The following is a 25,734-nucleotide window of genomic DNA, read 5'->3' on the forward strand; positions in this document are numbered from 1 at the left end:
CAGAGTGGACATTGGACAGACCTTGAGAGTATATCCGAAGCATATGAAGGCTTAGTGACACATCTACAGTAAGGCTCACATGTCAAACAATAAGATATTCAGTGAAGCTTACAGCCTAAAAGTAGCTGAGGGCACATGCAGAACTGCAATGAAGAAGAGCTTTTGTGTAAGAGCCTCATGTCCCTGGAACCTGCAGCCTGACTGTGACATTCTTAAATGGCCTAAAGGCACATTGACATTTTTAAGTGCAAAGTACTGGATTTATACATCTCACATTCACAGAGGAATTCAGGGTACACATCTGACTTCACACATCTTCTTCAAAGTAAGGAAACCTGTCACATTTGGTGGTATTGTGTGACAAAGGTTTTATATGTATACATGCTCTGCTACAGTGAAACACTGGAGAGGTCATGGGATCAGGCAGGGCACATTTGTAAGTTAAACTCAGTGGTATTGAATGGTACAATATCTATTTTTGTGATATAACCTAAGACATGGAAAAATGGTGGAAATGGAGACTACAAGTTGCTTCCATTCAGCAAAAGCACTGACAGGGTTTCTGACACTTGAGGATTTCAGATTCAACTGCAGACAGTGAACCTAGCCAAAGTACTGGTGAAGTCAGGGTACTATCAGAGACCAAAACAAACTCGGCACACCGTATCAAGTGTAAACATATGAGTGAACAAAATGAGACAAGATCTGTAAGGATATTATAGGACAGCAGATAAAGAAAACAATCCTGCAATACCTGATTGTTATTAGTCAGAATTCAATCTTCTTTGGTCTTCCTGTTCAGAACTTAGCATATGAAAAATGTAAGTCACTGCAACTAGTGACAAATGATTATAAATAATTAAAAGAAGAGAGGGTTATTGATACACAGGTCTTAGCAATACCTGCTATGATATTTCATTAAGGCAAATATATTCAATGAACCAGATGAGTAAAGGATTTGCAGTTGATAAATTAAAACTGTAGAAGTGTGATACATAGCTGCTCTTTGCAAACAAGAGGAAAGAGGCAAGAAATACTAATCTTCTCTGACATAATTTTTCATTGTAATGCCCCCTTTAGGAAGAGGCACCACCAAAGTCACACATTCCAAAAGGCATACAATATACACATTTAAGCTTCTAAAATAACTGTAGTAGAAAATGTTCTCACTCTGCCATTTGATCTGCCAGGCTTTGCAAAGCCAAGGCGTGGTCCTCTGCCCTACGAACTAAGGGCTCTTTTTCGGCCGCCTGGGAGAGTCGCCGCACTTTGTCACTCAGTTCTAGTCTGGCACCATCTAATTGAGCAGCTAGTTTCGCATACTCCTGAAAAAGAATGACACTACATGAAGCAAATGAACCACTTTGTATAACCACTGAGGGACAGCACATCAGCATCTGTACACTGAAGTGATATATGTAAACTGTTGGCATAATGCAAAGTTGTCTGTTTTTTTCAGAAAATAGCAGTCTGAAAGGGAAAAATAGCATGTGGTTTAATGTGTATTTGGCAAGGAGCATACCATATCAATAAGCAAGGTAAGAAAAACAAACAGTATATGAAAGCATATTATCTTATATTATCTTGCATAATGACCATTAATAGTCAGAATACAAATCTAGTGTGGCATAAGGATATCCCATCCTTTAGGTAAGCTCAGCCTTATTAACTACAGTCATATGTTTGTAAATCAGTGCTGAGTATAGTATGAAGACACTGAGGTTACATAAAACAACTGCCTCAAAAAAGCAACTCATTAAAGGTATTTAATGCCTCCATTAGCTTGTGTTTTGCCTCACAGAGGACTGCGAATATCTGAAGACATTTGCTGAATGAAAAACAATAACATATTTAATAAAATATTAACAGGTAAGCTGTTGTGAGAATGTATGTCTTATGTGAAATACAGTTCACATTCAACTAGCATTTAATAAGGGATTCCCATATTAAAAAAAAAAAGAGTTGTGTAAGAACTTACCATAACCTTAGATGTCCCTTTCTTCCATGTTGCAGTATTCATAACAATATGGAGTTGCTGCCAGCAGTGCTGCTTTCCAGCCAGTATACCCAAGTCTTGCTTCTGGAAGGTACGTGTGACATCCCTTTTCAGGGCCATAAACCGACATAAAGATGTAAAGGTGATGTCTGCACCCACCCTTCTCAGAATGAACTGCTGCATACAGTAGTACTCTTGTGTGTAGAAGGGTCCCAAGGGTGCCTTTAGAATTACATGTAGGCTAGAGTCAGGGTAGCAGGAAGTTTATGTTTAGTGGAGAAACTGGGGGGATAGAAGGGTTATGTCCCCCCCACAAGTCAGCATGGTATGTAAGATGGTAAAGGTAGAGGGGTAGGTGGGGGGACTGAATACTGCTACATGGAAGAGAAGTTCATCTAAGGTTATGATAAGTTCTTAAACAACTATTGTATGTCCTTCTACTCACATGTTGCAGTATTCATAACAGTAGGGAGAGTACCAAAGCTTTTAGGTATGGTTCTGGGTGGAGGACTTGGTTCCCTGGTCAATGAGTCCTTGGAGGGTAGACCTCGCTAACCCAGCCCTGGCTCTAGATACTAGGTCCAGTTTGTAATGTCTGGTAAAGGTGTGGACAGAAGTCCAGGTGGCAGCTTCCCGGATGGAAGTGTAGTCAATTCCTTTGAAAAAGGCAGCTGAGGAGTGGAGTGAGGTTTGACTTGACCTTGCAGGGATTTTCCATGGTAAAAGTAGCATAAGGCAATGGATTTAGAAATCCATGAGGAAATAGTTTGCTTGGAGACTGCCTTCCCTAGAGCTCTTGGGTTAAAGTAGATGAAAAGTTGATCTAACTTTCTGATAGGTTTGGTTTTGTCTAAGTAGTACCTCAGTTGCCTGTGGACATCCAAGGAATGGAGAGTCCTTTCTGAGGAATTTTGTGGTTGAGGGTAGAAAACCAGTAGATTAATGGTCTGGTTTAAAGAAAGTTCATTAACCACCTTCGGTATGAAGGAAGGGTTGGTCCTGAGAGCAACTCTGTCCTTGTGGAAAATAAGATAGGGAGAGGTAACCATGCGGGCTTGTATCTCATGATACCTTCCTGGTGGATGTAAGGCCACTAGTAGAACTGTTTTCAGTGTGCATATCTTCAGGGATACTGAATGAGCTGGTTCAAAGGGTGGCAATGTAAGTTTTTCTAGTACAAAATTCAGGTCCCAAGGGGGATGGATAGGTTTCCTGGGAGGCCTGATGTGAAGAACCCAAGTATTTGGATCCATCAGCTTTTGTTTTCTTAATGGACTGAGACATTAAATCTAGTTGGGCTGCGGGATCTAGTAATTGCCTCTTAGGAAACTATGGGTATGTTTATGCTCACCAGCTTGTAAACAATATCGCACAATTGCACATCAGACATAATCACACTATATAGTGGGGGGTGTGGGGATCGGGACTTATTTACCCTTTCTTAATCTTTATTTCTTTCAACACCCTCACTGTTAGTAGTGCGATCTCAGTCAGACAGTGATTGTATACTGTGTAATTGTGACCAGGACGGGTGCGGGACTGCGGGTCCTCCTTAATGTAAGTTGAAAAGATAAGTTGCTGGATCTACTGCAAAAGTGGGGGGGGGTTCACCCACCTCGCTCTATGGTTCTGGCACCCAAGAATCACCCAAGAATATTGCCTCAAGACTGATCCAGGTGCAGCAGACTTAGACGAGACTTCCACAGCATCATAACTGCACTTTATTGAGTGCTTGGTTACTTGGGATGCAGTGGAAAGGAGGGCATTGATTTGCGTTTTTATGGGAGAATCTGGTGCCTCAGATAGTAATGTGGTGGCCTTGGTAATGGTATCCAGGACATATCTAGCCATATGTGTTTGGTAGTTGAGAGCTCTTATAGCCAGAGTAGAGGAGGTATAGACTTTCTTCCCTAGTCTGTCCATGAATGTACTGTCTTTATATGTGGGATAAAGAGCAGTTGAAGTTAGCTGCCTACATGATTTGTCAGCAGAGACAGCAATAACTGCTGGGTCTGCTGGTGGGTTCCTAAAGAAGTATTGGGTATCCTGAGGGACCTTGTAGAATCGGTCCGGTCGTTTAGAGGCTGGTGGTTGACAGTTGGGATTGAGAAGCAGTCAAGAAAGCATCCTAGAAGGCAGATAGCAAGGGGGTCACTGCTGAAGGAGAAGGTTGCTCCTTTTGTAAAATGTCAAAGTACCTTTAATTGGTGGCAGATTCTTCAGATCCCTGCCATTTAAAATGCTCCCTCATGAAGAAGATTGTGTCTCCAACAGTGATTTCTTCCCCTAGAGACTCATGACTAATGGAGTCCTCCTCCTCTGGGGTGATGAAATCTTTTGGGGACTCTATTTGGGACTCATATGAAACAGATTCATCTGAAGAGGAGTACTCTTCCTCTGATATCTGTAAAGTAGGTTGAGGTGAGGGGGCTGGTGGGGCCTGTTGTGTCTGTAAGGCCTGAAACGCCTTAAAAAGACTGAGAAAAAACTTCTCATCCAGGAACTGGTTGGGTTTCAGGGTGTTTAACTTTTTGCTTTTTCTTTAAGGGAGTAATTGCTGGGGAGAGAATCGGAGCAGATGTCTGCTTGGGTGGAAGTGAAGGAGCAAGGCCCTCCAATTGACTGAGATGTGGTTCCCCTCCGCCATCTGGATCTGATGGTGGAATAGCCTCAGCAGACGTACTAAAAGTTTCCTCCACCCCAGCTTCCATTGAAGTTCCCAGGCCTGGTTTGGAAAGAGATGTCTGGGAAGATACTGGGATTTCATCAGTCTTAAGAACCTTTTTGGACACCTGAGGCGCATCCTAGGATTCCAGCCTAACTTTCTTGGCCTTCTTCTTCGGCGGCTCTTCGGATGGGCCTACCCCACCTTCCATACCAAGTGCAAGATGTCTGAGTCTCTGATTTTCTAAATACAATTTTAGTGCAGCAAGACAGCTACAAAGGGTTTTCGGGACAAAAAATTTGCAAATGGTGCAGTACATATGGTCGTGGACCTTGCCTAAGCAAAAAACCCACTTCTCGTGCATGTCCTTGTGAGGAATTTTTCTCCCACAAGCACACTTCCCCTTTCTAGCTGACATGTAAGACTTAACAATAACCAAGGGCAAAGAAAAATTCCAACAGGGCACTTATCTGTATCGGTAGGATAAACAGTCGTCTGGTCTGCAGACTTTTAACGGTTGTCTGAAAATGGAATCTGCTTTTGGAACTGGTGAACAGGAGTCCAATGTTCACTGCGGAAGGAAATTTCTGAAGAGGGTGTGTGCAGACGTCACCTTTATACCTTTACGTCAGTTTATGGCCCTGACAGGGGACGTAACAGTACCCTCCACAAGCAACTCTTTGGTATACTGGCCAGAAGGCGGTGCTGCTGGCAGCAACTCACTACTGTTATGAACACTGCAACATGTGAATAAAAGGATATCACTTATTTACATTAAATTACAACTTTGGGATTTGCTTATGGTAAAAAAGGCAATTACTTATGAATGCTTGAATAACAACAGTGGCAATGCTTTTTACAGCTAAATAACTCTTCATACTTCTACTACATAAACTGTTTTAGGTATTCTACCAGAATATGGCTTAACAAATTCCCTTTTATCACATTAAGTGCAATTATTAACTTCTTCAAGTAAAGAAAAGGACATGCCATCACTAAAAAAGGATGACCACTGGAAAGCAACTGTTTGCTGAACAAATTTGCCTCCATGACTCCTTGTTGTGGTTTTGTTCAACAGTTATTGATTTAGACATCTACAACAACTGGAAAGACCACAGAAATACCTCACAAAGAGGATTACTGGCCTCAAACAGATGCCCTACGCAGACCGTCTCAAAAAACTCCAGCTTTACTCTGTCATATATCACCTACTCAGAAGCGATCTCTGCCTAACATACAAAGCTGTGTCAAACCTAGAGCTGCTGGACATGCTCCACTTAAAGAAATCTCAATCCCTCCAAGCTACACACTCTAGGGACCTAAACCTTGTCACCACAATAAACAGAACATGCTGGAGGGATAGATTCCTGTCCCAGAGACTTCCCATACTCTGGAACAGACTACCTATCTATGTCAAACAGAGCTCCTCATTAGCACTCTTCAAGAAAAATCTTGATTGGATGGGAAATGGGAAATTCACCCTGGGGATCACTTATGTAGCTCTGCTAGCAGGTGCACAGGAAAATAGTTTTCTTGGGTGGCAAAAGCCAGGGTACATTTTTTGGCTAGGCTTATATAGGCCCTAGGGCCAATAGCCTAGTACCTACCTATGAACCTATGAACTTAACTCTACTGTGAAAACTCTAGCCCACACTGTAAAACATCTGCAGCCTACAGCAGGATAAGTGACAAAGAGCTGTTGAAGCTGCTGACAAGGAAATGGAGCATAGCCATAGTTAAATGAAATACCTTGTTGCATTAACAACTGTTCCTGTGAGAACCAGGTGAACTCCAAGCAGTATATCTTGTCACTGTGAGGCAGTTATCTATACCCTTTTATCGGAATAGGAACTTGATCTGTAACAGGTCCCACAAGGCAGGCAACTTTCTGCTGCATACAGGTTTTCCACACAGAGCAAATAAACATAATTGTCATCATTGAATATTTGCTGTAAATGCCAAACCCAGCATAAACCACTCTTGTATACAGGTCTTCCATACAGTGAGCCGTTAAGCTATCTAAAATCTAAAATCATAATACTTTCTTAAATTGGTTGTAGCAGCATTCTGAACACATATCATATATGTTTACATCTGTAAAATAATATCAGTAGCCATAGCAATGGTGACAAGTATAACTTTAGTGAGTGGTAACTTGAAAATTAACCTTACCTCTCGACTGGCATCCAACATCTTTAACAAGTCACTTGTTTGTTTCAAGGAAGATCGTGCCTCTGTGAGGCTGTCTGAAATACTACTGTGTTGTTTCCCCACATCACGGATACGATTCTACAAAAGTATTTCACTACTGTTAGTAAGTCTGGTCATGGGCCACAATGCTGTTTTCTAGCTCTGTCACAGTTAAAAGAACAACATGCACATCTGCTTCACATTCCTTTACAGAGAATTTTTTCTTTCATACAATGACTACATGGAAACAATGATGTATTAGCACTGCTTCAAAATTGTGTTCCCCGTGCTTTATTCAGAAACACCTCACCAGTTTCCATAATGATTAGGTTTTCTTTCATAACCAGATTGTCATATATTCAATAAATAGATGCCAAGAAATGCCCCTCAAAAGCTTTAGCTGCCTGCATGTGATACTACCTCTTCTTAAAAAACAAAAAGCTGTTAGTTGCTTTTCACTGCAGTTCCCTGATGAGACAGTGCAGGGTTCACTTGTTTTACAACAGTGATTCATGTGCAAGTACCTCACTATAACAATGTTTATTTAATTAGGTTTTATTTCTGCAGCACAATCAGACTGCTTCATGTACAATGATTATCTTTAACCTGTTAACTCCAGACTTAGTTACTGAAAAAACATTTATATCACCATTTTTATTTCTTACTCTGGCGGATGAGAGTTAGTTATTAAATCATTCTGGTAAGTACATTTCAGATCCAGGCTTCAGTTTTAGCAGGAAAACCATTTTTTAAATAAAAGACAAACTAGTTTGAATACACTGCTTGACAGAACGTTGATGTGGGGCACAAAATCAGTTAATTCAGGGGTAAGGAGAAGTGATATTGCCATATTTCCCTGACCGATGTGGTTAACATACACATAGCAGGTACAGACAACTATGCAGAGGCAACTTCAAAGGGTTTAGATACAATAATATGGTTTAGTATTAGGTTCTTTTACCCATGTTTACTTATGAACTGCCACTGCAATATAAGTGTTATATCTGATCTTATATATACCAAGGATCTGACCGATTGGTAAGCTTTTCAAAACGTAAGGGTACCTTCCATACACTCTGTTAGGAGCTCCATACAAAAGGCAGTCAGAGCCCCAAAAAGCTTCAGAGCTTTCCTGCTGCTGAAGTGTGCAACCTCTGCAGGCTTCATGGAGATGGCAGTCGGCTAGCATTCCTTCAAGGCTGGGCAGATAAATTCTCTTTCCAATAATTTTTTTTTCTGAAGAAAAACTGTTCTTCTCTGTGAAAATATATTTATCTTTAGTTAGGAAATTTATATTTTGAACTGACTTTATCTGTAAAGAGATGCTTTTTTAGTTGAGAATGCTTGCGTGAAAAATTGCAGGTAAATGTTTGACTATTTTTTTCCCAATATTACCACATGGAATAATTATGTCTAAAGCAGAATATTGTGATTTTTGGGACTGTCTTCTGTCTTTAAAATTTTTTACCTTAACACTTGACTTGGATGGGCACTTGCTTTATCAACTCAAACAGTCTTTGCAACCCACCTTGCTGAGACTTTTATTCAGTTGAACCATGAAGCAGATATTGGCGCTCTCAGCTCTTCCTTCAACAGCCACAAGAAGTATACTTCCTGGGAGGCTTGGGCCTGGCTAGTCTGTCACCACCTCAACCACAGATGAGTGACTGCTGGGGTACGACCGGATTCCTTGGACTGCTCATCAGTATCTATTGGACACGTCCACTGTGGCTGTTCAATAGCCCTTACCAGGCAAGGCAGAACCACTCAATCTCGGGAGAGGCAGCATGGTGACTTTTCCTGACTGCTCTCTCTTGAATAGAGAAGACTTACTGGAATTTTTAAAGGAAATGCTTCCAGCCTTAAATATTTTTATTTCTGTTTCTCCACTGATACCAAGTCAGAACAGCAGGGACTGGAAGGGTGTTATTCTTTAGTACATCTCCTTAAGCTGAAGCTTCTGTTTCTGAGAAGTGTTTCTTCAGATTTTCCTCTAGTATAGTTTTATTTTCTGAAACTCTAGCAAAAACAGATGTTTTTTTAACAGAAACAGATTGTAATCTCTACCCCCCAGCAGAAGTTTTACAACTTACTTATAAATGGATTTTCCACAGCCTGCAGCTGTCCCTATCAGTTCTAGAAGATGCTTTCTTACTCTTGTTGTGTGACTCACAGTCAATCACATACCCTTAAAATGTCTGGTAAGTCACATATAGTACTTCAGATACTTGAATAGCCTTTCACTTGTCCAACATCTGATCCTGTAGTTGTTTCTTTATCAAAGCCATCTACTGCTAATAATTCTGGTGAATGTTAGCCCATTTCCCCTTTCAGAAAGGGAAAATATTTGATAGATTTGGGGCTAAATTTTTTCTTCTGCTGTTTCATCCTTGAGAAGATGGAAATGTCAGGTTCATATGTTAAAAAATACATTTTACTGGCTTCTTTAGAGGTTAACATTTAGTTTAACAGCTTACTGTGTTTGTTTCTCTTGTAAATACTCTAAAGTGCTCTTATGATTCTTCCAATGATGTAACCAGAGCTGCTGCTTTTTGTTGTTTTTATGAAATAATACTGCTTGATTATGTTCTCAAACCTTTCCATAAGATGTTAATGCTGTTCTGTTTGAATATTCTGTAGCTGCTGTGGTCCTAAACATTTGTTGCTAGAGGGATACTGATTTAATTTTTGCCCATATCTTTCAACTCACTTTGACCTAAAAAAAAATTCCTTTTCTGGACCTATTTTCAGAATATATCTAGCAATCCTAGCAATGATCAAACAGTTTATCTATCTCTATATTTACCTATCTATCTATAAAGCAGTGGCATGGAGGCTGTAAGAAAGGGGAAGCCTCCTAGTACCAGGGACAGTCCAAAAAAGTCTGTTGTCCTATCCAGTTTTCGACTCCCCACCTTTAATCTATCCTTCAATCTAGGCCTTCATCTTTCCCAGTTGCATCATGTTCTCAGACAGATGGGTTCTAAGACTATTCCTATTGAAATTTAGAAGGCAATGTGAGACCCTTCCTTTTTTTCGGGCGATCTTTCTTCACCCTGTAAACAAAACTTTCTTCTTTCCTCTACTTCTGAAGCTAATGTTGTCTTAGTGTGTCACAGTACTTTTGCTCCCCCCATGTCTGAAAGGCAAAGGATTTTATTCAAGAATATTCTGGTATCAAAGAAAGAAGAAACTTGGAGAACAGTCTTTGAACTTCCTTTGTTACTAGTATTACTGTCCACAGTTTCATGGTAACTTTAGATTTAAATGGTGATTATCCACTTATTCTAAACTGCTTGTTTTTGTTTAAGATTCTTAAGAATCTGTCTTTTACCCTTTGGGCAATCCTTTGCACCAAGGATATTTTACAAAGTATCTGGCCTCAGTAACTGATTATTGCAGACTGCAAGGCATTTACATCTTTCCTTTTACAGACAATGATCCTATTTGTAGATTTTCCCCATATGGTAAGATTCTTTGACATTATCTTTCTTTCTTCCCATAGATTAGCTTTTTTCTGGGAAGTCTTTGAATGCATTCGTAGGAAGAGAGTCTTCCTCGGGATACAGTCGAACTGTCCAAAGAAAACATCCTGATCTTTTCCAGCCAGGTGCCATCTTCTGTCCATCAATATCTAATTATTATGATTCCAGGGACAGATCTTTTCATCAGAAAATTCCAGTAGTATTTATGATCAGTCTGTCCTCTGCATCAGCACTCTATCCTGTAAGATTCCAATGTTGAGATTTGTAAAAAAGAGAGTCAGAGTGGTGAGCAGACAACATATCTCTCGATGCAGGTCTTCTCTTTTCCCTTTTACCTCTTTGTCATCTGTTACACTCTATGCTTCAGACTCTGTTAGGGGACTATCTAACAAGAACTGAAAGTGCAAGGTCTGCAGAACAAGGACCAATAAAAAGTACATACATTTCTGAGATTTTGGCGGCTATCAATGCTCTTCAGGCCTTAAATCATCTCTGCCCCCCAGGACCTCTGCATGTTAGCAAATTGTATCTCCTCTACAGAATCGCCATGATTACCTGGGAGGTAGCAACTCAGCTCACTCTTTAGGCTTCATGCATTCTGTCAGATCAAGACACTATAACAACAAGCTGATAAGGACCAGGATAGACACTATAACAACAAGCTGATAAGGACCAGGATAGACACTATAGCAACAAGCTGATAAGGACCAGGATAGACACTATAACAACAAGCTGATAAGGACCAGGATAGACACTATAGCAACAAGCTGATAAGGACCAGGATAGACACTATAACAACAAGCTGATAAGGGCCAGGATAGACACTATAACAACAAGCTGATAAGGGCCAGGATAGACACTATAACAACAAGCTGATAAGGGCCAGGATAGACACTATAACAACAAGCTGATAAGGACCAGGATAGACACTATAACAACAAGCTGATAAGGGCCAGGATAGACACTATAACAACAAGCTGATAAGGACCAGGATAGACACTATAACAACAAGCTGATAAGGACCAGGATAGACACTATAACAACAAGCTGATAAGGACCAGGATAGACACTATAACAACAAGCTGATAAGGACCAGGATAGACACTATAACAACAAGCTGATAAGGGCCAGGATAGACACTATAACAACAAGCTGATAAGGACCAGGATAGACACTATAACAACAAGCTGATAAGGACCAGGATAGACACTATAACAACAAGCTGATAAGGGCCAGGATAGACACTATAACAACAAGCTGATAAGGACCAGGATAGACACTATAACAACAAGCTGATAAGGGCCAGGATAGACACTATAACAACAAGCTGATAAGGACCAGGATAGACACTATAACAACAAGCTGATAAGGACCAGGATAGACACTATAACAACAAGCTGATAAGGACCAGGATAGACACTATAACAACAAGCTGATAAGGGCCAGGATAGACACTATAACAACAAGCTGATAAGGACCAGGATAGACACTATAACAACAAGCTGATAAGGACCAGGATAGACACTATAACAACAAGCTGATAAGGACCAGGATAGACACTATAACAACAAGCTGATAAGGGCCAGGATAGACACTATAACAACAAGCTGATAAGGACCAGGATAGACACTATAACAACAAGCTGATAAGGACCAGGATAGACACTATAACAACAAGCTGATAAGGACCAGGATAGACACTATAACAACAAGCTGATAAGGGCCAGGATAGACACTATAACAACAAGCTGATAAGGACCAGGATAGACACTATAACAACAAGCTGATAAGGGCCAGGATAGACACTATAACAACAAGCTGATAAGGACCAGGATAGACACTATAACAACAAGCTGATAAGGGCCAGGATAGACACTATAACAACAAGCTGATAAGGGCCAGGATAGACACTATAACAACAAGCTGATAAGGACCAGGATAGACACTATAACAACAAGCTGATAAGGGCCAGGATAGACACTATAACAACAAGCTGATAAGGACCAGGATAGACACTATAACAACAAGCTGATAAGGGCCAGGATAGACACTATAACAACAAGCTGATAAGGACCAGGATAGACACTATAACAACAAGCTGATAAGGGCCAGGATAGACACTATAACAACAAGCTGATAAGGACCAGGATAGACACTATAACAACAAGCTGATAAGGACCAGGATAGACACTATAACAACAAGCTGATAAGGACCAGGATAGACACTATAACAACAAGCTGATAAGGACCAGGATAGACACTATAACAACAAGCTGATAAGGGCCAGGATAGACACTATAACAACAAGCTGATAAGGACCAGGATAGACACTATAACAACAAGCTGATAAGGGCCAGGATAGACACTATAACAACAAGCTGATAAGGACCAGGATAGACACTATAACAACAAGCTGATAAGGACCAGGATAGACACTATAACAACAAGCTGATAAGGGCCAGGATAGACACTATAACAACAAGCTGATAAGGACCAGGATAGACACTATAACAACAAGCTGATAAGGGCCAGGATAGACACTATAACAACAAGCTGATAAGGGCCAGGATAGACACTATAACAACAAGCTGATAAGGGCCAGGATAGACACTATAACAACAAGCTGATAAGGGCCAGGATAGACACTATAACAACAAGCTGATAAGGACCAGGATAGACACTATAACAACAAGCTGATAAGGGCCAGGATAGACACTATAACAACAAGCTGATAAGGACCAGGATAGACACTATAACAACAAGCTGATAAGGACCAGGATAGACACTATAGCAAATAAGCTGATAAGGAACTTACCCCAGCTGGAAGTGATAACTACACAGAAGCTTACACTAAAGCCCTGTACAATCACTTCCGTAAGTGTATAGACGTGGCTGTACCAGAAAGAATCAAAAACAGAGCCCCAAGTAAAAACAAGCCACCATGTTGGACATCCAGCATCAACAAACTTTACAATAAATGCAAAATGTTGCTGTCCAAGAAAACAAAGGCAGAACCACCAACAATGGAAGAGCACCCTCCTCAGCCTCAACAGGCAAATAAGGCAACTTGTCAAATCCTCTAAGGGCTTCTTTGAGAAAAACTTAGAAAGCAGTCAAGGCTAAGGCCTTTCTATAGCTATGTATGTAGCCTAAAAAATAGGACCCAAGCATGTGCAGAACTACTAATCAATGGTGTACATACACACACACACACACACACACACACACACACACACACACACACACACACACACACACACTGACCCCACAGAGATAGCAATCTTGATAACAGATAGGTTTGATAAAAATTTCACTCCCTTATCCCCTCCAAACCTATTACAAACCTTCTCCCAACCCCCCCCCCCACCCTACATATCTGAAGAACAGATCATCAGAGCATTGTCCAAGGCAAAAAAACAAAGCCTTTACGGGACCAGACAGCATCCGAGGCAGTCCTCTAAACAGGCTAAAACATGAACTAAAATGCAAAAAAATGGCAATTACCATTGGGAATTACACTGAGGAAGGCATTTAGCAGAAACCGGTACGTTTTTTCATTAAATTATTTACTCTCTCATTTGCTGTGCTGGCCATTTTTTTTTGCCTTTTTGTATTTTTTTTGGGCCTCTGCACTTGCCCACTTGCGGAATTTGTGTTTTGAGTAAAACATGAACTAGTCTCACCATTAAGTACCCTTTTCAATTATAGTCTAACCACAGGCTTTGTTCCTACGAAATGGAATACAGCAACAGTTATTCCCCTCCACAAAGGTGGCCTAGCAACAGGCCTGGGGAATTACAGACCGATAAGCCTGACCAGCCTTATCTGTAAGGCCATAGAATGCATCATTATGGACCTCATAAATAAAGACATAGGCAACCTCCAAACCTGGATCCTACCCAATTCAGCTTCTTCAAGGGCAGATCCTGCCTGTTAAATCTGGTGGATTTTTTTAAAAATGTGACCAGGGTCATTGACAAGGACAAATCTGTGCACATAGCATACCTTGACTTGGCAAAGGCTTTTGACAAAATCCCATACTTAGGCATTACCAATAAACTTAGCAAACTGAATGTAAACCCCTTCATTGCAAGATGGGTTGCCAACTGGCTCACAAACCAGACACACACACTATCAAAGTGGGTGATTCCATTTCAATCAGCAGACCTGTTACCCGCAGGGTGCCATAGGGGTCAATACTGCGTCTCCTACTGTCGGGTATGTACTTCTCAGAAGTTCAGGTCAAAACTAAAGGGTTGTGGCTGACCAAGTTTGCAAATGACTGCAAACTGGCTACAATTATTGAATCCCCAAATGATGTCAATATACTCCAGGAGGGTCTTACGCAGACCAGTGACTGGTGTCTTAGTCATGAACTCAAACTGAATGCATAGAAATGCATCATCATTCCCTTTGGCACAAACAATGTCCCTTCACACTATCAAAATCAACAACAATAACCTAAGTACCTACAAAGTAGCAAGGGACCTGGGATCACAAGTTAACTGCGTCCTTAACTTCGACCACCATGTGTCTACTGTAGTAAGAAAGGCTTTATTTATTTACTATTATTTATTTAAAATTTGTTAACTGGGAAAGTCCGACTTGGAACAAAGCCAGTTTTCAGCAGAGGCCCAGGGAGAAAGGCTCCAGATTTCTATGTAGCACACGATTACTAAAGACATCACCTCAAGAGTAAAAGAGGTTATAACCTCTCTATACTCAACACTAATCTGGCACTTAATTGAGTATAACGACCCATTCGACATGTGCCATACAAAGCAGCTGCAGCAATTGGAGAGACCTCAGAAGTTTCTAACAAAGAAGTTCAAGGGACTGCAGCACGTGTCATACACAGAACGACTAAAGTCCCTGTACCATATAGACTTCGTAGGGGAGACTTATGCCTGACTTACAGAACAATCTCATACTCAAACATAAGGAACTTGCTACATATCAGCAAATCAAATGGGACTAGGGCTACCCATTCCATGGACCTAAACATGTCCTGCAACTTAAATAGGACATGTTGGAGGGACAGATTTATCTCCCACTCACTGCTGCATCTTTGGAATAGGCTACCTATACATGTGAAACAGAGCACCTCTATGACAATATTCAAAAAGAACCTGGATGAGTGGATGAGGCACCGTAAATTCTTACTTGGAATAGCACCCACAACCCTCCTGGACATGGGCAGCCATTACTAAATGCAATCTTGGGTATTAAATAACATTTCTATGGTATTACATTGGGATGAAATGACCTCCAGGCCAATAGCCTAGTAATTGTCTATGATCCTATGAGCCTATGACCAGGCTAGACCCTCATCAATGGAAACTACTACAGGGGGTCTTCCAGAAATAGCTCCAACTGTGGGGGAACACCTCAGACATTTCAGTTTGCCTCCTTTCAAAACAGACAGTTAAAGAAACTCTTGCTACAGAATTCCACAATGGGAATTGGAATGAAGATGCTTTCTCATTCCCATAGATGGGATTGCTCTTTTATGCCTTTCTTCCCTTTCTATCAATACCAAGGTTCTTCTAAAATTCCAGAAGGACTCCCCAGGAATAATGGCGACCCCCTTTTGGCTCAGGCATCTAGGATTCTCCTTTAGTTTGATATGGGCCAAGGGCAATTTCCATAGATTCCCCATTTTCTGGATTTACTCTTAAGAGACAGGGGTTGTTTGATACACCCCAACCTTTATATACTTCAGCTGACTGCATGGGCTACAGGTTTTGAGATTTTTAAGCATCTTTTTTTCTCAGATCTTGCAGCAAGTACTAAAGAAGGCAAAATACTCACTACTAGAAAATCATAAATAAGTAAAATCATAAGTAAGTAAAATCATAAATAAGTAAAATCATAAATAAGTAAAATCATAAATAAGTAAAATCATAAGTAAGTAAAATCATAAATAAGTAAAATCATAAATAAGTAAAATCATAAGTAAGTAAAATCATAAATAAGTAAAATCATAAATAAGTAAAATCATAAGTAAGTAAAATCATAAGTAAGTAAAATCATAAGTAAGCATAAGTACAGATGATGTTCTAGTTGGTGCCATACTTAGAGTCAAAACTTTTTAAGGCCCAGTTGCCTATTTGTTTGAGTTATCATGCTCTATCTGGTCTTACTCTTTTATCGAATTTCATCTTTTAGCATTTCTGCTTGTCTGCTCTTACCCTTCTTTCTATCTGTTCTCAACTCAAGCAGTTTTTGAAAGGGGTTTTACTTTTCTGTCCATCTTGAAAACAGGTGGCTCCTTCCTGGGATCTTAACTTTGTCTAAAAATCTTACACTTATTTCTTTAGAGCCAGTTCATTAGGTTTTTTGAGGTTCTTATTTGGAAACTTGTGTTTCTCTTTGCCCCAACTTCTGCAAGAAGTGCATCTGTATCTGAATTACAAGCTCCCATGGTGAGTCAGCCCTGTCTAATTCTTTTAACAGGCATAGGGTTTTTTAAGAACAAATCCTTCTTTTATGCCTCAGTGGTTTCAGAATTTACCTTTATTCAGTATATTATTTTCCCTGTATTCCTTCGAGAATCTAACAACAAAGGAGAAAGAATTCTTACTCTGGATGTGCAAAGGCTACTCAGGTACTACTTGGATATAATGAAATCCTTCAGGAAGGCTGAACAGTTATTGCTTCTTGTGAAAGTAAAATAAAGGACAACCAGTGACAAAAAAAACAATTCATAATGGTTGTCCCATGTTATTTCTTATTTATGCTCACTTTAAGAAGTCACTTACAGGCAAGGGTAAGGTCTACTTTGCCAGAGCTTTGACTTCTTCTGTGACGTTTTGGAAAAGGATGGACTCTAGAGGTTTTCTAGTGGTAGTAACTTGGGTCCTCTGTTCATACTTTTACAAAGCACTATAAACGGGATTCCTTTTCTACATCCCAAATTAGTTTTTACTGGAGCAATTTCTGCCCCCTGTTTTTCTAAGCTATGTTAGTCTGGCCTAATAGCTTAGGCTACTATAACAGTAATTTACTGCGGAACATAGTACAGTTGTATAAGTGGACCTTACATAATAGCAGATTTTCGAATGGATTGCTGTTGCAGTAGCTGTCCCATTCCACCATCCTCCTTCTACTGCCTTATCTGTTTTTGCCAGATTGTGGAAGTATAAACTCACCGAATATGTATTTTACGTATGTTTATTTACTTTATTATTTTTTTCCTAATATTTACCTTTCACGGTTCTACACTCCCTTCTTGAGACAAGACAGCTCTGAAGCCTTTTTGTACTCTAACTGCTTTTATATACAGCTTTGACATCAGGGGAGTTAGGGTTTGTAGAAGGCACCCTTAAGCTTTGAAAAGCTAACCGGTTGGTCATATACTTGGTAGAATATAACACAAACAGCTAAGGCTACTGCAATAGTGATAATTTACAATATCTACTGTTATGTTAAGCTCCAAATACGCAACGGTACTATATTACATTCTCACCTCTCTTAGGAATGCAGTGTTTTTCTTGTAGCTTCAATAAAGCAGGTTTAAGGTTACATTCTACCACATGTGTAACATTCTCACCTCTCTTAGTAATCCAGTATGTTCACTGAAACTTTAAAACACCGGGTTTAGAATTTAGCTTTTCCACATACTTAACTGAACTATAATGTTGGTGTCATCAATGTGACTTGAATGGACTTTGAGGAAGCTGTGTTTTATTATCCCAGCTAATATATTTTTGCTTAATGCTTACTTTCTTTACCGTCTCTGTGTTCTTCTTGATTAATGCACTGGGGCAAATTGTTAATGATTCACACCCTGTAGATATCTGGAGATGGAGGAAATATTAGTTTTAATTCTCTGAAAAAGTAAGGCTGGATAGAAGAATCCCAGTATGTCTGACACTAAATTCCCCGATGGGGACCTAATACCCCTAGTATAAATCAAACTGGTGGGACAAAGGGGAAGGGCATTTGTTTATTTATTTTTTGTCAGACTAAATTACACTTATTTTTACAAGGCAATCTGACATACATATTTTGTTTAATCTTTGTTGAATTTGACCAAACACTAAATCAGTAATACAGGCAGAAGACATGTTTTTCATTTATATATATATATATATATATATATATATATATATATATATATATATATATATATCTACGTTGATTCACTGAAAACTCATTTCACTGAATTTCAAAACACTCACACCAAATCGCTGAAAGTTCAAATCACTGAAAACTCATTTCAATCATATTTCACAGAATGTAAGTACTGTTGGGCAAATAAAACGTATATGCCCTTTCCCCCACTGTAGTGCAATCCTGGAGTTAGTATATATAGATGGGGGTGGGGGCATAGCCCCCCCCAACTACGTTTGGTTTTATACAATTAGCTTTCAGTGAAATGAGATCCATAAATATAAAAGCTAAGTAGGTGGGGGGGCTACGCCACCCACAACCTCCAATATGACTTACATTCAGTGAAATGAGTTTTCAGTGATTTGACCTTTCAGTGATTTTTTTGAAGGTGAACTGAAATTCAGTGAAATGTGTTTTCAGTGAATCAAAGTAGACCCATATATACATATGGGGCTATATTAGATGAACGATCGATCAAAATGTCGAGTACAACATACTCGACACATTTTGATTGTTCATCTAATGGAAACCTAAAAACCCTGAAAAATAAAAAATCGAAAGATTTTGTTTGTCCCACACCTTCCCTATACTAAAATACAACACACACAGATACAACCAATGCATACAAACACCTTCACGCTCACATCATTCAAACACTTAAAAACCTACACAAACACATCTACTTTTAAAAGAAAGTGGGGGGGGTGGCTTCACCCCTCCCACCCCCTTAACTAAATATACCAACTCCGAGATCGCTGTACATTGGGGAAAGGGCAATTTCCCGGTAATCACAAAATGACTTCTTACACAAGCGATTACTGGGAAATTGCCCTTTCCCCAATGTAGAGCGATCTCAGAGTTGGTATATAAAAGTAAAGAAGCCTCTTACCTAGCCATTCCTGACAGTGTAGCGTGTTTACGTCACACGCTACACTCACTAGCAAGGCCGACTAAAACATTTCGGAACTCCACATTTCTACATTTACAGTCTCCAATTACAAGAACGTTCGATCAAAGTGTGTCGATTAAGTTGTACTCGACATTTTGATAATTTGTTCATGTAATATAGACTCTATACATACATACATATATATATATATATATATATATATATACACACACACACACACACACACACACATATATATATATATATATATATATATATATATATATATATACATATATATACATATACACACAGATATAAGATCTGACGGGCACTATTACTGTGATGCTACTTGAGGAGATGGAAATGCCTGTTTGCTAGGCTAGGTATTATAAGCTCTTTTCCAGGTTCATTATGTCCCCAAGGCACATCACCCTTTCCTTGTAAGGAATATAATCATAAAAAGTGCAGACAGATAATTTTTTCACATGGTGCTTGACGCACAACCTCATATTTGCTTTTTCCCCTCTTTTTCACCTCTTTAGCCAACTAATTTCTACTTATGTTTCCAGTCTTGGTCAATACTGAATTACTATTCATTGTTTAGTAAAAATGCTAGGCTTTATGCTGGAAATGTCAGCTTCCCTGTTATAGAGATCAATGTTAAATTTTCATTCACAAAGACATGAAAATGGACAGTTAACTATACTTATCCTATTAAAATCAGTTATTGCAGTTCTTGTGCGACAGTAAATACAGGTGTACAGAGGTACTGATTGTTTAATTATTTTTTGTTACTGTTTGATGTACACAAATGCTAGGATTCTATAGTGAGTTTTGTGGATCTGAACAACCCATCTTTGAAAACTTGTATGCTCACAACAAAAATTAAGACTGTTTAAGTATAACTTCCATATCATCTTGTTCATTTTGTTGTGATTTAACAGGATTACTAGGATTTCTTATGTGATACTGTTTACAGCATCAATGTATTTACAATGTTAATCTTCTTCTTCTTTTGGCTTTTTCCCAATTAGGGGTCGCCACAGCGGATCATCTGTCCGCTCATGATTGGCAGTGGAGTTTTACGGTGTCGAGCTGCCAGCCCGGCGCCCAACCTTCCACAGAAGGCACACACACACACACTCACACCTAGGGCCAATTTAGAGTGTCCAATTCACCTACAGCATGTCTTTGGGATGTGGGAGGAAACTGGAGCACCCGGAGGAAACCCACGCGACCACAGGGAGGACATAAGAAATTGCTGCACTGTCTCCCAGCATGAAACAGAAGGTTAGCAAACTATTCTATATAATTACAAGAAGCACAGGCAGGACAATCTGACTTACATCTCTCAATTCATTTGCTTAAGTATTCTTGGAAACTCCAAAAATAACAAAGGACCAAAATCAGACAATTTTTAAATATTGTTTTAATAGATCAACAGATTTTGTAGCAACATACATCTTCTGAACAATAAGAAATAAGAAATATGAAACTCTAATGTCTGGCATTATTGACTGACTATAAACTTTAGTGATGTACCAGAAAAGCTAATCTTTTAAGAGGGATGAGTCAAAAATATGAGACAAAATCAGGGATGTTCTATAAAATAAGGAACAGTTGAAAGGTAATGTCATCCAGTGTTGGAATCGTAGCAGATTATTTCTGCTGACAACTAAGAAAGGAATGCATCATGGGAAGTGGCAATAATAATCTAAAATCATATGTAACAGGGAACAGCAATTTTAGAACCTATGTAAGGAAAACACTAAGTCACAGATGGCCAGAATACTACAAACTCACTCAAAAGGGTAACTGGTTCATGTTTTTGTTTAACTGCGTACTACTCTTGTTATTGTTTCAGCTATGGCAAAACGAACAGCTTTACTACAAACGTATTTAACCCAGCTTTGAAGACTGTGGTTACTTACCCCAAAGAATATTTGGGGGATGTCTGCTTCATGTTGGTGGTACCTGGTAATGCCACAGGTTTTACTTAAAACATCAGTTGCTTGTCAGAAAGTTTCTGCACTTATGGACTGCACTGGAGGAGATTTGATACATGATACAGTTCTGCTATGTACTCACACTTGCATAGCTCCAGCAGACACACACACACACACACACACACACACACACACACACACACACACACACACACACACACACACACACACACACACACACAGGTTCTGAATGTTGAATGAATACATCTTCTCCTTTACTATAGACTAGCAACATTTTGCATATAGGCATTCAAGAAGCAGAGTCAACAAAGCATATTTCTGCCAGAACTTCTCTGCAGACATCAACACACACACACACACACACACACACACACACACACACACACACACACACACACACACACACACACACACACACCACATAAATGATGAATATGCGTGTCTCTGATATCACATCATCGTACCCTCCAGGTAGCACCAGTATCCCAGCAAGCTGTCTTATGCTACAGGTCAACATCAAAAAACAGAATAATTACTGAGTTTGAAAAGAAAGAGTGCAGTATGCCAATAAGAGATAATGCTATGATCTGATAGTAATCTGTATCTTGAAAGTTTTATGAAGACCAGACCAAAAATATGAGGCGTAAATCTGGACATTCTGTAAAATTACAAATAATTGAGGGATATGATCCAAGCCTGCATTCTTTGTGCATCTGATTAAGGAACTTAAATCTAAACCAAACCTTCTATGCTGCCCCAAATGTGCTTTGTGTGTACTGTGTACTGCCCCATAAAAACGTTAACCATTAAAACAGTCAGCTAAGAGTTACTCAGTGCTAGGAATGTCAGTGCTAGGAATGAATGGCAGCTGGAGTTAAGGTTTCATGCAGAGACAGTAGGTATAGAACAGAAGTCGCTAAACAGAATTTGTACTGAGATTTTACTTAGTAAACTGGACACGAAGCTGAGATACCTTAATGTCTTGCAGTGACTTGGAGTTGTCCTTGTTCAGGTCATTGGCATGTTTGATTAGGTGTGTAGCATCTTCCAGAGCTTCCTGCAGGTCAACTAGCTTGGACTCGTAGTTTGTCAGTGAATCTGTAATCCTTTTTGCAAGCTGCTGGTTCTCTGCTTGGCGTCTGTGTAACTCACTCTTTACATAGGCGAGCACTAAATCAGGTAAAATATTTAGAGTCAATAACATGAACAGAAGTGTATTGCAAAGTTCTGTAACAGATGATTTCTATATTCAAATTGTCCCAAAATTCATAAACATCAAAGCAACTTTTTATGGACTGCTAAATCTCCTGCCCTCTTATTTCATAACTGTGACATTAACAGAAGCAGGAATTCCCTAAAATCAGTACTCTGGGTTTATCTCAACAGGCTACTTCACGTATATCCATGTTAATATAGTGTATGCCTTACATAGAAATACAGTTCTGTGAATATCTTTATCAGATGATCCTTTCTAAATATACGGAATTCAGCAAATGTTTGAAAATGCATTTCTAAAAGCATAGATTATAACTTGATAATTATCATATTCAAAGCCTGAGTTAAAAGTACATAAATATGTTCTATTCATAATGGCCACTGGATGTCAGATGTGTCTCCTTCCATGTAGTATTTCCCAACGCACACAGGCACTTCTAGATCTACTAAGTTACTATTGGAACATCACTTGATTATTTCTGCTGTCTGCATTGTTCTCCAAGACCTGTAAAATACATGTTTAAAACACAGACTTGCAGCATTTGTCTTGAAAAAACACACCTTGTTCTAATAAACATGTATGCTTCATGACAAAGGGAAACAACACTTTGTTTTGCTCTGTGTGAATGTTTGTGTGCTTGCGTGCGTGCGCACATGTTGGCTTTTATATCTTCTCAGCAACTACCTGATGTCTGGCAAATGAGAGAAAGGCATTTTGCATGAAGTAATGCCACCCTTGTAGTGAAAATGAAGGAACCCCGAACAAACAAGGTCTTTACAAATAAGACTCTCTGACAGCAAATATATAAAATTCGAAAAGTAAAGTAACCCAGTATATACGTTTTCCATAGCTACTGGACCTGGTCACTGATCTAAATTTCTGTAATGAACATTTCTTCTTAAACAGAAGATTTTTGTTCCTGACATGGACGATTTAACAAAGAACTTGTATTTCAAAGGTAAATCCCAAGAATGCACAATAATAAAGAAGAGTGGTAGCATGGAATGTGCCATTTTGACAGCGACACACACACACACACACACACACACACACACACACACACACACACACACACACACACACACACACACGTACAAGGTATACACAACTACTGGCAAGATAAAAGATTACAAGTTCACATTAAGCACATGTTTTGGATGTGGAAGAAAACTACAATAATTGGTGAAAACTCAAGTGACCAAAGGAAGAACATACAAATTTCACACAAACACCGTGAGACATCTTCACCGCGGCTCTGCCAACAAATAAATATATGCAAATCAAACATGCCAATGTTCTGCTAGTGGTTGAATAATTGCAAAGGCTACCATATTTGGGGAGACTGGAGTTACAGCCTTTAGCCTTGTGGCAGCTGCCAATGGGAATATGTTTACAGCTAAAGAAAATATATAATGCAATTCTTTATATCCACAGTGTATCAAGGCTGAATAAGGTTATTCCCCTATTTATTATTCAGTAACAGTAAGCTATCATGAAACATCTATTCTGTTGTCTCTTTTTCTGGCTTCTGCCAAAACCTAGTCTTCAACTATTTTTATGAAAACAGAGAAACATTCTTACGGGCAGATTTACTTTTTTCACTTCTGTCTGCTGTCCGGTTCCATTTACTGTTTTTATCATTCCTCTCTTTTGTTTTCCTTCCATACTTGCAAATGTACCATTCAACTTACCTGACCTCAAGCACCATAACAGTAAAAACAAGGTTACAATACACAAATAAATAGCACTGCACAGTGTGCAAACAAATCGGTACAAAGGGCTAATCATAAAATCATACATCAATGTCAATAAATGAGTTTCCAGGGACTTCTTAAATCCAACCAGCAAGGAGTCATTCAGCCATGTCAGAAGAAGGTTCCAGAGATGTAGCACCAAGAGATAAAAGGAACAACCTCCAGAAGTCTCCTAACACACTCTAGGAACTTCCAGTAACTTGAGCAAGGAGGATGAGTACAAGGGACAAACAGGAATGGAAAGGACCAGTTGCTACCCTTGATATAGCGTCTATATCACGACACCGAAAAGTCATTTCTTCGAACAGCTTTTCAATCGAAAATGCTGTTAATAGAAATTGCTCTTGGGGGGGGGGGCTGCACCCTCTGCTAAATATATACACACACACACACACACACACACACACACACACACACACACACACACACACACACACACACACCAACTCCGAGATCACACTACAGTGAGGAAACGGCAAATTTTCTGATCTTCACTGTACTGCAATCTCACAAAAACAATTTCTATTAATGGCATTTTCGACTGAAAAGCCATTTGAAGAAATGACTTTTCGATGCCATGATATAGACCATTGATAAAGGGGACTTAAATCATATAGGACTAGCCATATTAACTGTGAAAAGCTAACTTCAGGCTGAATAGCAGCCAAAGTACAGGTCACAGGACTACAATAATATGAAGAAAACAGGAAGCACCTGTAAGTAATAGGCTACAGAATTCTGCTACAGCTATAATTGGTCCAGTTTACTCTTATGAAGCCCTAGGTACAGGGAAATACAGTAGTACAAACCAGAACATTCCAGGGCATATGCAACCACAGAAACCACAACAGTCATACGGATTTATCTTTACTTTTCTAAAATTGGCAGGGTTTAGTTTCAAACCTATTATTTTTTTAAGTTCATAGGTTAATACGTGGCTCTTTTTCCTTGTGGGCCAGTTTAAGCCTACTCAAATTTCCCAAGGGTGAGAATCAAACTCTGTATTTTATGTCTGTGAGGTAAACACCTTAACCATTATGCCAACCCCCAACCAACCCAAGATGTCATAACTGAGCAATGTATTGGTCTTTGTTTTTGAGAGGTGAACACCTGAACCATTATTTCAAGCACCAGTATCTGAAAAAAAAAAGAATGTAATTCTATTCTGAGTGCTTTCAAAAAAGGTCAGTTCAAATCATGTACTGTCCACAAACATATTTATAAAGAAACTTTCAAAGTACATTTTTTGTTAGTATTCCTAAGGTATCCAGGAAAAGAAAAAATACATCCCAGTATTCCTAAGCTTAGCATGTAACTGAAAAAATGCAGTCTGCTCACTATCTTTTGGATATCAGCACCCAGTACTATCATTCACAGATATGGATTGTGGTACCGCCAACATAGAAAAGGGATGTCTGTATTTATGAATGTATGAATGGCACACAACAGCACATA

At 39.3% G+C, this 25,734-nt stretch overlaps 1 protein-coding gene across 3 annotated transcripts in view; it reads right to left on the bottom strand.

Annotated features, from left to right (window-relative positions):
* Positions 1 to 25,734, bottom strand: part of LAMA3 (laminin subunit alpha 3) — a 2,187,360-nt gene that overhangs the window by 225,193 nt on the left and 1,936,433 nt on the right. For all 3 annotated transcript variants that reach the window (XM_044065357.1, XM_044065355.1, XM_044065356.1), the window contains exons 50-52: positions 22,283 to 22,479; positions 6,834 to 6,950; positions 1,171 to 1,325 (exon numbers count right to left, since the gene is read on the bottom strand). In XM_044065357.1, coding sequence (XP_043921292.1) covers positions 1,171 to 1,325; positions 6,834 to 6,950; positions 22,283 to 22,479 — 469 coding nt within the window. The remainder of the gene's footprint in view (positions 1 to 1,170; positions 1,326 to 6,833; positions 6,951 to 22,282; positions 22,480 to 25,734) is intronic.

The sequence above is a fragment of the Protopterus annectens genome, chromosome 3.part0 (assembly GCF_019279795.1).
Source record: "Protopterus annectens isolate FY-2018-M chromosome 3.part0, PAN1.0, whole genome shotgun sequence".
NCBI classification, from domain to species: Eukaryota; Metazoa; Chordata; order Ceratodontiformes; family Protopteridae; genus Protopterus; species Protopterus annectens.